Consider the following 14,658-nt stretch of genomic DNA (forward strand, 5'->3'; position numbering starts at 1 on the left):
TCTTCATTTTGTATGTAAAATGTTCAGATGCCTGTGTCATATGCGTAACATTCGAGAAGTTTATCATGATCATTTTTCAATTTCTAGTAAAAATTCCAATTGATTTTTTTTATATTTCTGATAGACGTTACTCTGTGAATTCCATATTTGATCAGTGTTTGGGACAAATTATTTGTTGAATAATTAAAGCCTGCATTGTAAGGAATAATTAAATGACTTACGAGTGTTGTACTTTGAAACAGTATTTCTCAAAATCGGTGCATTTTTTCTAAGTTTTGATAAGCTAGGTTTTTGTGGATTTTAAACTTATTTAAAAGTTTAGTTTACATTAATGAAAAACAAATCACGAATTCGATCATAGAAATTCATAAAACTTTTTGATAGTAAATGAAATATGAAACATTTTTTTCGATGTACATAAAAAAATCAGCCAGTGAACTTTAAAAAGCACATAATTATACGACCGGTCACTCCCGCCACGTGCAGCTAGTATACAGTTTTGTGAAAATGAAAACAAAACATTTTAATAAAATTGAAGAACATGACACGGCTGTTAATATTCTTGTAATACTGGCTTGTTTTCAATAGTTTGGCTCATTCAAGAAAGCGCATCAAAATTTAAAATGAGGGAAGTCAATTGTAAAATAAATGATGTCATTAAGTTTTCTCGCGACCAAAACCTTAAAATTTTTACCTTGTAAATTATCTGAACATGAAAAACCCGTAGATGTGTCAGACTCTGTGGAAGGCTTATTTCAAGTTCAAATGCTTTTATCGTAATATTAAATTTGAAACGATACCAACAGGATATTCTAAATTTTAGAGACGTGTATTAGATACGTGTTCAATCCATGCATAGTTCACTAGAACTTTTGCGGAGGGTCTTTTTACTGGGTCTCTTTGAAAACACTGATCCAAGAATCTTCTGCAAGTCTCTGAAACTTTCTCCGGAAGTCTGTAATCGAATTCTGCACCGTTGCCTATCTTAAAAATAGCAGCTTGACTCTCTAATTCAGACCAAGGTGTTCTGGTGGTAAACATTTCCAAAATTACACAAGCCAAACTCCTACAAAATAGGATTGTCATATGAAATTACAAAAATCTGAAAATTTGTAAAATCGTTATCTTTTTAAATAAAATATCTCCTATCTCCTTGAAGTTATATTAGCGAATAGAAAAAGGGACATGTCGCGAAAAAATCGATATTGATATGTGATAGAAATTAACAGTTTGCACATGTTTTGAAAAGTCAATTTAACACACGCTTTAAGATTTTAAACTTTACGTTTGATAATTAAATGTGAGAATGCCGATTTTTTTAAAAAATTTGATTTGCACATTGGACATTCCCAAACTTCAAACTTTGCTAAGCAATTTGAATTAAAGAATTTGGAGATATTGGCAGGAAATATAATTTTCCAAAATATATACCGAACAGAAGAGGTAAACAATGGTTTTAAAAATGTCGGAACGGAATTTTATAAATGTTAAATTGACTTTAATGCGTAAAAGAGCTTGATTCTCTTCATGCATAAAATGACCCTGTAGATATACTGATTTATTGATTATCATTTGATGATCCATTTGAAGCATTTAAATATAAATGAAACTTTGTGCTTTCATTTCCTTTTTAAAATTTTCTCCTAAAAGTCAAGGTCTTGGAGCACTGGCTCTATGAAATTGTGATGGTCTTGAATTATAAGGTAAATAGGTATATTTGAGTACTTATAAAATAAAACATGTCTTCTAATCCCCAGAAGGAGCTCTATCAATATAATAGTTGCATATTTTAGATCAGAGGTTGCGCTCTATATCAAATTAAAACTTCAAAAATTGGCCATTTTTGTAGTCTCTTTTCATTAAATGAGGAAATTGACGCATTTGTGAATTCATAATGCATTGACTAAACTGAAAATCACGTCACTTTTGATAGATACGCAGTCACAAAAGATCTTAATGATATTCAATACATTGTTTATCTAAACTAAGTAGTTTCAGTTTTTCAGAAATTCACAGGGCCAAATAAGGCAAAGGTGAACCTTGTTCTTTGTAAAATGAAAAATGATACCACAGAACAAGATGTTCTTCAACAAATCATACTGTTTCATATGAAAATTTGAAAATCGCCAAAATGAGTAATAGATTTTGCAAAATTGAACAGAGGACGAAAGATTGCGACAAAAACCTTAATATTTTATAGATAGAAACGTTTTAGGGATGAATGTAGGCAGATGATAACATTGAAATGGCTAAAAGACAAGTACGATTTACGCACACAAAATCCAAACATGTATGTAAATATGTTTTGCGTTTAAAATTTGTTTAAAACTTCACCATTCAAAGTTTATCACTAATGTGGAGGTCTATGGTTAGGAAATTTATTTTGATGTCACAAATGCTAAAAATGTGTAAATGTGAGGGCCTTGCAAGACTTGTTAGCAAACAGTAATGCAGATATGATACTTAATCTTTCAAAAGAACGATTTAAAGTATAACTAAAAAGGATTTAAAAAAGTATATAAATATACTGGGGATTTTATTTAACAGAAAATTTCTTTGATCTACCCTCATCCTTACCAGATGTCGGTTTTTGTGCCATAGCCTTCTTTAGTAATCATTTCAGGTGACATCCAGTAGATAGTGCCTGTAAAAGTTTTTACTTGACCACTTGAAATTGTGTTCCTAAACCTCGACACACCAAAATCAGCCAGTTTTATGTTCTTCTTGTCAATGTCAAGTAATATATTCGCAGCTGAAAAAAAATAATGCATGAATAAAATTAAAGTTCGACAATGATGTGGTAGCTGAGAAAAATAGAGAGAGATATTAAAACGGGGGGGGGGATACCACTGTATACAGTTTTTTTCAAGAAAATATTGAAAGTTAAAGAAACTGATAAAATCCATTTTCACTAAAATACGGGGATGAATTTGGAAGACTTCTAAAAGAATGAAAGAAACGACAAGGAACAAAATAACAACAAAACATTATAATTTTCTCAATACAAAACAATTTTTTTTAAAACCTGCAAGTTGGTATTGTTCTCTTTTGTAAGATTTAATTTTATCTAATAATTTTTGCACTATCTATCCAATTTGCAATCACAAGTCAACGGTTGTGAAATGTCCTTTAAATATACTTGAATCCAAGGTGCCTGCATATATTCACAAAGTAATAAAATTTTCTTGCTTTTATATGCCTTACGGAATCATCATTTTTTTTCTTCGATATTTCCATATCCCAAATGTGTTTCAAATAGTAAGTTTTTCTAATACATAATTTACAGCAAAACTGCTAATACAAAAAGAACCCCCAATAAATTGACTGCATAGTTACAGTAGATCTAAAACAAAATAGATATTATTTTGTATTCTTGAGGGAGATCATGATTGGTTGTATCGAGAATCCACCTTAGCACAACTGTGTCAAATGTCCTGACCCATGATCTACCCGCCGATAATAACGGCACAAACACATATTAATCTGTAATTCAAGATGTTATAAATTTGATTATAAGAACGATAGTAAAAAAAAAAAAATACTAGTACTTGCACAAGCTAAAATATGCATAAAGTTAGACTTATTTTGAAAACAAATATGATTTTTTTCATAAATAATAAAAATTGTATACTCTGCTTTTTTTTATTATATTTTGTCGCTTGCTATTTTATGTCTTTAATTCTGAAAGCAATCTCTTTAAAACGTAGCAAAACCATAACTGTTAACTGGCCCACCCGAGTTATATCAGTATTACTTGGGAAACTATTAATTTCATTTTTATAATTTATTTTTCTATCATGAAATACTGATATTTAGTCAATTTTTCCTTTCATAATAAGTGCCATCAAATTAAGGGTACTTTGCGTAACGTTCTTGACATCAATTATCGATTAATATTCAAAACAGTCAATTTACGCGTTACAGCCAAACTAAAAAAAACAATATCTGTTTATCTGCCTTTCTGTTTTATTAAATTCTGAAACTTCTTTTTTTGTAAGTGCAAGCGAACAAACTTTCCATCACAATCATTTTTATGAATTTGTATTTCCTTATTCACCCCTACTATTGTTATCGTAATTTAAATTTAAGACGCGTGGTTTAGGCTGACTTGTTCAAATGTTATAGGGTAGGAAAGGTTTTATAAATGCGTAAATTTGCAGTAAACAGGAAATTGGTATAGGCTGTTTCTTTTGAAAACATGCCCTCGAAAAATGTATTTCCAGGCCTTTCTGACAGACTTTAGAAAAGGGTGACAAAGGGGGAGGGTTAAAAGAACATATCTCATCTTAATTAACGGTAAACATTAAAGCTAACTAGCGACCGACAGGTTGGTAAAACGTATCATATCATGAAGTCTGACAAAACTTTTGTTTGCCTCAGATGGCTATTGTTATTGATGTACACAGAGCATCTTACCAGGAGCAACTGACCAATCCTTGAATGAATAGCAACGCTTACGCCAAATACATGTTCACATTTTACTTTGAACACGTGGTTTAGGTAAAAAATGTAGTTACTCTCAACCTGCGCTTCCATCAATGGTTAAGAAAACACGCGGCATCCCTTATACATTTAAACGGACAAAACATTTTTACAAAACTATACTTGTGATAATGTTTTTTGTCCAGGGAATGCACTTGACAATTGTATTCACGAAAAGTACAACAAAGGAATTAATACAGATGCAATTCGCTTAGCTGTATGACTCTGGTAACTTAGACTTACACCGTTTATTTAACAAATGAATTGTTTTTCATTTGAGCACAAAAATAATAGGACTGAAAAAATGCTTTTCTTTTACGAAATGGATGGAAAATGACCTTTGTGCCTTTCGGATAGCCATAAGTTTTGTCTTTTTTTTTCAAGAGTAAAATTCCTGTAGCATTCGTAGTAACCCATAACGCATTTCTAATTCAACTGATTTATCATTGCAAGTCGTGTTGGTGCCTCATTTGCTAATCTGACGCAAATAATTATAATCCCAGTTCCTATGCAAAGAGTTTTGTCAAAAAAGAAATTTTATTCAAGAGTGCAGAAAAATTTTATCATAGAGAATACTTATTGAAGTTTGAATAAATTCAAGAGAGATCAATTGAAGTACATTTCTATAAATTTTATAGGGTTATAAAAAATTCAACGCAACATAACTTTTCTGATTACCATGCCTCAACTTGCAAGTCACTCCCCGGCGGCCACATTTCCGTGAATAATTTACCCGATCTCACTGTAGTCTCAATAACTCTCACCAGAGCCACTGACAGAGCTATTCTGAACTTATCGGAAATTATGATTAGCGGAAACCGAAAAATAAAAGGTTCTGAACACATTAGTAGGGTTCTTATTTAAAAACAAAGTTAATCATCTAACAAATGACGACAAAAGGAATAATAATTTATTCCTTACCTTTAAGGTCTCTATGAATATATCCCTTCTCATGAAGAAAACATAAACCATCAAGTATTTGTTTAGTATAGTTCTGAGTGTGGGATTCCAATAAGCCCTTTGATTCATCAATCAATGCCTTTAATGATCCCTATGTTTAAAGATGTAATTCAAACAAATGACAAGTGTTATACAACTTAGATTGTACATCAAGTTTTAAAATGATTGTATATGAAATTTTGAAAGGAATTTACAAATACAGTAAGACTTGGTTTAGTGCGGTTGAAATACATATATATACAAATACTTAATGAAAACACGTATTGCATAAGCACTTCATGCCCCCTACCGGGTTCCCACTTTTTCTTAAAGATGTCATTTTATTACATGCAAAATTATGACTAGATAAAACTTCTTGATGTAAGAATTTTGTTGTACATTCCATGCCGTTAGCCTAAAAAAAATCCACAAAAAGACGAAAATTTGACATTTTTTTTAAAAAGTCTTTTTTTCGCGTCGTATTTACCATGTTGATTTTTTTGGAATAAGTGCAGCACGTAGCCGATCTTAAAACATTAAGAAAAATTATAATTACCATAATTCTGTCAAAAATTATTAAAGCCAAAGGACATTCAAACTTGATCTGTAACTCATCATGACACACTCACATACCAAAATTGAACAAGATCTGCTAGAGTTTTGGTAGGACAGACTAACAGACGCAGAGGAAACCTATTATCCCCTCCGGTTGCTCTGGTAGGGGACTAATAGAGTCAATTCAATTTATCAAATTTTGAAAAATCCTTATGAAAATATGTAAATTTCTTTATATTTAACTTTTTGGGGAACAAAATTTGCTTTATCTATAGAATCGTTATATCAATATTCGTTGTAACCGTTAAATGTGACAAAAACTGTTAAGAATTTAGACTGAGACCATTAAAAACTTGGCTATGTCCGTGTTTTAGTTTTATATGTATTCGTACTGAACGAATTTTACTGATAAATCAGCAAATTATATATTTTTTTTACATCTAACAGATGAAAGGTTTGACTCTGTTGCACTGCTAACATAGCTAAGAAAAAATGAGACAACGTAAGTGATACAGTATTTAAAGAAAAACATGAGTTTCTAAGGACTTAAAAACTAAAAAAACAACCCTGAGACGGTGTTATATTATTTAAATGCAGATTGAATATGAAAAATGCATATCATAGCTCATTTCAACAATTATGAGCTAAATTTTACACTTCATTTACAAACTCTCCAGGCACGTAGCACCAGAGGGGCCAGAATGTGTCCCCCCACTTTTATTCTCAATATTACCTTTACTATTGAACATGTCTATTGAAACGTTGGTTGCCACCCCCCCCCTTCTTACTGTTTGTGATATGAAAAAAAGTAGCAATGTATGTAAAAAAAAAATGCCCTAAGGCCTGCCTCCTCAGGGGTCCATCTTAGCAGTGTGATCATATGGTAAACGTGATCTCATAAGGACAAGATAGGGTAACAGCCGAATTTTTTATATAAAAATCAGAACACTGATAAAACTGTGATAGTTTGTAGTTAAGAAGTTAAAATGATGCTTACTTTAAGACAAGCACTAATTTTGATTCAAAGGCTACATGGAAGCCACTAGAGGGTTCAGAAATAGGACATTTTCCCGAATTTCATCAATTCTGGTGGATTTTCATCATATTTTGCGTACATTTCTTTTCTGAAAACATAGAGCACACGCTTGCCTATCTGAGATTTTTTACACATATACTGCATCTGATATAAGTGTATAAAATATATAAATTTGGTAGATAGGCAAGCGTGTGCTCTATGTTTTCCGAAAGAAAATGTGCTGTAAAATTAGTGAAAATTTGCATAAAAATGAGAAATTTCGAAAATTGACTTATTTCCTGACCTCACTGCGATCTCTGTATATTCTTAATCTTAAAACCAGGACTCATTTTGTGGCAGGGGTGAAAACAGGTTTTCATGGACAAAACTGTTGGATCATTCTGAAAGACACCCAAAATCGGGGGCCAAATACTGGTCATACCCTATCTTGTCCTTTATCGCCTATGCTTTTGTCTTTGCTATAAGCTATAATGGGTTCCGATGTAAATATTTCTTTGCATCTTGTGTCTGTTTCCATTTCGTTCCAGCATTTTAAGATGCGTTTTTTTAATCCTTTAATTCGGGGATCATATAAATATATAACCAATTTATTGTGGAGTTTCAATTGGCTGTTACTTTTATTTAGGATCTCATTTCTGTCTGTTCAAATTATGTCTGTGATAATAGGATCTATTTTTGTATCAGAGTAGCCTCTCTCTGACAAGTGTTTCTTAACGTCTTGTAGGATACTATTGAGAGCTGCAATGTCATTGGTAATCTTTGGGTCCTAATACATTTCATGGACAAGTTTGGCTGATTGATGTCTACATTTTGACACCACACGGCAGACCTAAGCGCAAACATCCATTACAAAACTGCCGAAACACTCTTTACTATATTTCTATATACATTTATGAATGCTTATATTTCCAACAGAAAGTTTGGTTTAGAGTGTAGATTCCTAAAAAATTTCTTTGACAAGTTTGGCTGATTTATGTCTTTATTTTTACACATTTACAAAGCAGCTGCTGTGTCAACATCCATCTTCTTAACCCAATAAAGATACAATAACACTGACCATTTGACAAGTAATTTATGATGTGGCGGCCGCCAGATAAATTATGTGGTGGCCGCCAGATATAAATCTAGTGGCGACCGCCAGATAAAAAAAATTTCTTACAAGGCTCCAACGGGTTTCCGTAAAACTCAATTTCTAATTAAAAGCATTAAATGCATAAGATGTAGGATCTGGAGAAAATTTCATTTGTTGGTAATTCATTATTAAGTTTAGAAGCATACATGTATATATTAAAGTGCATATTTCTTGAAAAATTTAATATGAGAACATATACCTCTTTCTCATGATCCATGTCAACAGGGACATGGTAAATTTAGATATTTCTGATTCCCAACAATCAAAATGAATATGAATTTATCTTACCTTAGGTATGTACTGGATTCCTCAACTACGTCTTTCTTTACGTAGCTGTATCTATATTTAGACATAACGAGAGTATTTAAATGTCCTTCTCGATATATAGGGAATAATCGCGAGTTTCTGCAACACCTTCTTTTCTCATTTTTACCGACCGTCCACAAAAAAATCAAAGTTTTATTGTGGAATGAGCCAATGGTTTCGTTGATGAGATGTTGGAGGCAAACTTAACACTATGGACTTAATCAGCTGAATACCAGTTATATTTGTTGGTGTTCTGAACTGAGCGAGTTTACCGAAGTGCAGGTAAAGGAAACATATCATGGAAGCCAGCACAAGATACACATATGTGAAATCAAAAATTATAACAAAGCATTATTTGACTAAGTTTTCGGGCAAAATGAGCTAATTCGACTACTCTAACCATACTGTTTGCGTTCGGGCTAACTGCATCACCCTAACGGTTATAATTAGGTACGACAAAACACTTGCTGCCCTCCAACTCAGTCTGTAGCTGTAAAATATTCACAATTTAACTTTTTTGCATCATTTTATAAGGATCTGAATATCTAGGGGAAAACCCTACGTGTGATTTGAATTTTGTCTCTTTAAATAATTAATATTTCAGATAAATGGACAGAACATACATTTGAGAATAAAACTTATCAATTGTTTATGTATTCAAAACTTTTATTTGCATCTATATTTCCTGCTTTCTATCAAAAAGGATATAAAATCAAGGCGTACGACTTATCATAAATGTTCATATATTTGGATAAATTGTCCTATCAAATCGAAACCAAGATAAAGGAACTGTACTTTTATAAAGTAAGAACATACCTCAGAAGTTTTGTCATCTATTTCGGTTATTTTGACAATTTTCACTGCCCTGTATCCGAAGGTCTCATTAGAACAAAGGTAAACTTCACCATGTGCACCTCTTCCAAGACATTTCCCCTTTTTCCACAGTACAGCATAATGCTCTTTAAATTGTAAACTTGAATAAATTTGCAAATAATGAAATCTATAGCTTTGTGTGGTTTCTTTTAAAATCAATATTCTATTTCTTACCATTATCTTCTTTAGAGTGCTCAATACAAAACGTTTCTGTCAAATGTAGTGCTGTAAAACAGCAAGAATTTGGATAATCATCAATTCAAATAACCAAATAAAGAATGAAATTTACATACGTATTTCAAAATGCGGATTTGTAATTATGTTGAATAATTCAAAGAATAGAATATTTGCTTACAAAGTTTCTTGCTTTATCACTTGCATGCGGAATTTATATCTTTTAGTTGAGTCGGTACGCAAGAACTTACTCTACGTTCATGTATGTACAATTTCTAAAATGAGGTAGGTTATCAACAACAAATTGATAAAACAAGAATATGAAAAGCCTCGTTTAAAGTCATAATTTCAAACGTTCTATTGTCGATATAACAACCTTATCAGCTGATACAATTTATCATTGAGTCAAATGCTAACTGACGTTTTTCATACTATAATTGTTTAATTATTAATTGCACTCTGATTTGTCGAGGGAATTTTGTATTATTACCCGATCATGATAAGAAGCATACGGTGAGTGTGACCGATCGGCAGGGAATGCACATTCCTCCATGGCACTTGATACCACTTCTGAGGTTTTTGTTTGCTGTGTCACAATTTTGTATTGTTTAATGGACTTTTGAGCTTGAATATTATTCATCATCTCTACATATTTCACATAAGTACCATGACAAGTTACAGGCAAGTCTGTTACACTGAAAAAGATAACTAGTGGAGATAACGAAAATAATTGGTAGATTCACTGTCCATACAATTACTACCTTAAACGTAGTTTTACTAGGTATTGAATAGATTTACTAGATCTGATCAGTAAATCTAGGATTTATGCTAACTTTCACTAGGTAAGTAGGTATCTATGAAACTCCTGCTCCATGCTACACCTACTACTCACTATCTAGTCAGCAGAGTGATTACTATAAAACCCAATGAACGATTTACTAGGCAAACAAGTTAAAGTAGTAAGGTATTTCTTCAGTGTTATATTAAAATATTTTCCCATCCTGTATACAATGAAAGGTACAAATATTAGATATCTTGTGTACCTTCAACTACAATTATCCAATTCTATTCTTGGTCACAATTCCAACATATTTGGATTATTTAAGAGGTTTTTTTTTTATCTAATCTTATTTATTTATGACACTTTAACCTACTTTTATTGATTTTTTTTAAATAAGGGAATAACTTCTTTAAATTTTGTATTTGCGTACTGTTTGTAGTAAAGTCTTATCAGCAACGCGTAAGAGTATGTATCCTTGGTGACCCTTGTTTTTTGGTGTCTTTCAGATGTAAAAGTTTATCAGTAGAAGCCTGCTGTCATCCCTGTCACAAAATGATTATTGGTTCTTTTTGTTTTGAAATACATAGAGGTCGAAAATAGGTCAATTTTTGAATTTACTCATTTATATGCAAATTTTCAGTGATTTTACAGCACAGTTTAGGCAGGCTTGTGCTCTTTATTCATAAGAGAAAAGTATTTCAAATATGATGAATTTCTACCAGAATTGAAGAAATTCGGGATACTGTCTACTTCTGCACCCTGTAAAGGCTTCTGTGTAAGATTTGAATCCTAAATCCTGTTAAAGTAAGCATCATTTTAACTCCTTAACGACAAACTATCACTACTTTACCAGTGTTCTGATTTTATGGACTTCTGATCTTGTATACTGTTCCTTATCTTTCATAACGTCAAAAAGGGGTTTATAAGCAAAATAAAAAGTCATGTAAACAAAGTGATGGTGACCCTCTCCATTCTTTTAATTTGGTGTTTTCTGGAGAGGGCGACAATTCCAAAACAGCTTTGTAACGGTGCAAATATTTTTTTTTAATACGGATTACTGCATGCGAGCAAAATGTTAAGGAAGGTCAGAGTTCACATTCCTGCTACACCGTATTTGAAGTTTAATTGTGGTGTCATGAAAATTTAACAAGACGCAAATATTAATTAGCGACATGATGATGCATAAAAAAAAACTTGAATTGATTTATCTTCTCAATCATTTATAAGATCTTGTAAAATTGCAATACTTGTTAGCAATACAGTCGAGTAATAAAAGAAAGTCTTTCGTCAAATATGACGTCATCAGCCTTGACATGAGGCAGCACAGGTAATACAGAGTACTAGATTCACTGGTTTAATAATTACAAGAATGCTTAAATAAATGTGAAATCATCGCGTTTATTTACCTTATCGATAAAATTAAAAGAACAAATTTTATTCAATACAATTTGTATAGAATATGAAATTATCGAGTAGCATTAGGTCTGCACGATGACAAGGAATGTAGAGAATAGCGTTAAAACGATAAGCGTATTCGAGATTCACAGCAAAAGTTAAAGGGCGTAGACTATTTGTTTGAGCTGAAATTTGGAATATTTATTACTTATATATCGTATATTTTGAAAAGTGCTGGGAGCTGATAGTAGTCTGCATAACATTATTTTTATTTATAACAGAATTTAAGCGAAGAGTAAATTTTTAGCTATTATAAACATTTTCTGCAAAATTTTCAGTACTTTGCAAACAGCACAGACTATCTCCCAGCACTTTTGGGGTAGAGGAAATAAATACCTTTTATTGTGTACAAATTTTTATATGCAACCAAATTTATATGGAGCATATATTGTTTTGTCTGTCTGTCTGTTTGTCTGTTTATCTGTGTGTCTGTCTGATGTCAACTTTAACCTTCTCTATAACTTTTGATTGATTGATTGATTGATTGTATATTGTTTAACGTCCCTCTTGAGAATTTTTAACTTATATGGAGACGTCACCGTATGCCGGTGAAGGGCTTCAAATTTAGACCTATACTCGGCACTCAGGGCCATTGAGCAGTGAGGGTTCTTTATCGTGCCAGCGCCTACTGTGACACGGGACTTACGTTTTTAAGGTCATATCCGAAAGTCTGTGACTTTCACTTCTAGTGCAGAGCGCTTGGCGAAGGAACAGTCACTACCTTTGTTTAGGTCTTAGGTATGACACGGCGCCGGGAACGAGAATCGAACCCGGGCCTCTCGATCACGAAGCGAACGCTCTACCACTAGGCTACCGTGACCCCATAACTTTTGAACCGTTCGAGATAGAGAGTTCATGTTTGGAATGCTTACTTAACTAATTAAGCACATTCAAGTGACACCAACGACGATGACCTTTTGACCTTGACCTTGGTCAATATGTTAGAAATTTATTTTTCGCAATTTCGCTATAACTTTTGAGCAAAAGGAGAAAAAGAATTTTTATTTGATATGCATACTTCACTGATTAAAAACTTTCAAAAGACGCCAAGGTCAATGACGTTGTGACCTTGGCTGTAACCTTCATGCTAAAATAGCTTTTTCGAACTTTGTTGTCGACGGATGCATAGTGTTTCACAAGCACATCTTTTTCTTGAAAAACAGCCATATGCCCTTGCACTATCCTCATTCCCTACATTCAGCTTAACAATTCTATTTTTATACAAGCATGTTTTCTACAGGTATTTAGTTGCTTTGTTACATTTTTTAAAAGAAGAAATACATATCAAAATCGTGCTTAGGTAACATTTTCAATATCGGTCCTTAAAATACTGTAGATTCCTAATTTTTCGGGAGTACTTTGTATCGCGAACTGGGTTTTCACGTCAAATCAAGAGAATTATAATTCGCGAATGGACGGTTGATCAACAGAATTTACATCGATTTCAGCACCATAAAAATAAAAGCGAGAAATATTATTTCGCGAGTGACGCTTCTCGCGAAATTACGCGGGAATTAATTCCTCGCGTATAATTAGGAATCTACAGTATCTGAGTTGATTTTACATTCAACTTTCTTCTTAAAAGACATTTTTTTTCACTGTCAACATCAAAACCCATTAAACGCGAAAACTTGTAAAATTAATCTGCTTGTTTACCAGTCGCTCTACTCAGAGGCCATTACAATTCACAGGTTATGCACTGAACCGTTGGCTTGAATTTTAGAACTACTCAATAAAGCTAATGTCAGTGTTCATAAATAATTATTCTGAATGGCGTCACAAAAACATCAATAAATAAAACAATTTCAAGCGTTATTGTTACGCAACAGCAATATTTATGCTAAAATTAAAAGAATTCCTGAGGATCTTAGGTTCTCATTGGCTGTCTCAAAAACATCAATTAAGGTCAGTAAACATGGCGAATAAGAGCATTTTGTAATGCTGACATTCACGAAAAATTACTGATAAATATGGATCATTATGAATTTTTTGGGGTCGATCTATGTCTTGTATAACTACAGTTTTAGATGTTAATAAAATAGCCATTTACTGATAATTTGAGCAGACATTTGCACCATTATGGAGATCCTTAGGAGCCAAAAAAAGGAGAGTGCTACATTATTGCAGCTAATTTGATAGAACGTTTGCTCTTTAATCGGAGGGTTGTTTGCCGAGACTAACCTAATTTCCTAAAGAAAAATAGGTACATATAGCAACTGAACACTCACCAAGCACTCAGTACCTCGAAGTGAAAGTTGCGATTCCTTTGGACCCGGCCTTGAAAAACCTTGCCCCCTCCCCTTTCTTGTCACTACATATGCGTTAGCACGATAAATTCCCTTCACTTCTGATTGTACTTGGCACTAGGTTAAGGTATAAATTTGTAGTCATTCCCCATGAATATAAAATTTGAAACCAATCACAGTATATTGTGACATCTCTTTATGAGTGAATTTTTTTCTAACAGGACTTTAAGCAACATGCAATCAATCAATCACTCCTCAAATATTTATCAAAAGATGACGCCAGGGGTAAGGTACATAACAACTGTAAATATCTGCTTTGTAAATACATGTATACCTCAAAATAATATAATGTACTTTATATCATTTAGTTTTTGTATATCTTCATTCATTTTTAAGACTTTTAAATAAATTTTATAGTAAATTTAAAAGTATTACCATTTACAATTATTTTTAACTAACCTTCAAGATGACTTATCTTCTTCAATGTTTCTTCACGATAATTTGCTATGTTTTCTGAATTGAAATTAAGTCTTTTGTCACAAAAGGATATTTCATGTTATCGGTTTTATTTTTCTCAATGTTTTCAATAATTTCTCTTACTAATAACACACAAAAATTACTCACCTTCGAGGTCTCTAATCTTACTTTCCGATTTCTTGATATGACTCTCTATGTTTTC

General features: G+C 32.5%; 1 protein-coding gene and 1 long non-coding RNA gene across 2 annotated transcripts; both read right to left on the reverse strand.

Annotated features, from left to right (window-relative positions):
* Window positions 1–633: 633 nt before the first annotated feature.
* Window positions 634–7,529, reverse strand: LOC134257548 (mitogen-activated protein kinase kinase kinase 2-like). The gene is made up of 4 exons (XM_062740149.1): window positions 7,434–7,529; window positions 5,404–5,533; window positions 2,578–2,752; window positions 634–1,066 (listed from the first exon to the last, which is right to left on the reverse strand). Exons 1-4 carry the CDS (start codon window positions 7,527–7,529, stop codon window positions 820–822), a joined length of 648 nt encoding a protein of 215 aa, XP_062596133.1. The 3' UTR covers window positions 634–819.
* Window positions 7,530–9,517: 1,988 nt separating this feature from the next.
* LOC134257545 (uncharacterized) lies at window positions 9,518–14,658 on the reverse strand. Its single transcript, XR_009989941.1, has 3 exons — window positions 14,604–14,658; window positions 14,439–14,492; window positions 9,518–9,548 (listed from the first exon to the last, which is right to left on the reverse strand). It is a non-coding gene; the product is annotated as an uncharacterized LOC134257545 (long non-coding RNA).

The sequence above is a fragment of the Saccostrea cucullata genome, unplaced genomic scaffold (genome assembly GCF_032062105.1).
Source record: "Saccostrea cucullata isolate Sc308-1 unplaced genomic scaffold, CSIRO_AGI_Scuc_v1 ctg1268, whole genome shotgun sequence".
Classification (NCBI taxonomy): Eukaryota; Metazoa; Mollusca; class Bivalvia; order Ostreida; family Ostreidae; genus Saccostrea; species Saccostrea cuccullata.

What these genes read in the sequence shown, in the direction of transcription:
- LOC134257548 (XM_062740149.1), bottom strand. Translation starts at nt 7,529, where the DNA reads ATGGAAACAGACACAAGATGCAAAGAAATATTTACATCGGAACCCATT. An exon ending in TATTCATAGAGACCTTAAAG is followed by an intron (nt 2,753 to 5,403) that starts GTAAGGAATAAA and finishes ATTTTTTTTCAG; the next exon opens with CTGCGAATATATTACTTGAC. An exon ending in GGCACAAAAACCGACATCTG is followed by an intron (nt 1,067 to 2,577) that starts GTAAGGATGAGG and finishes CCTATTTTGTAG; the next exon opens with GAGTTTGGCTTGTGTAATTT.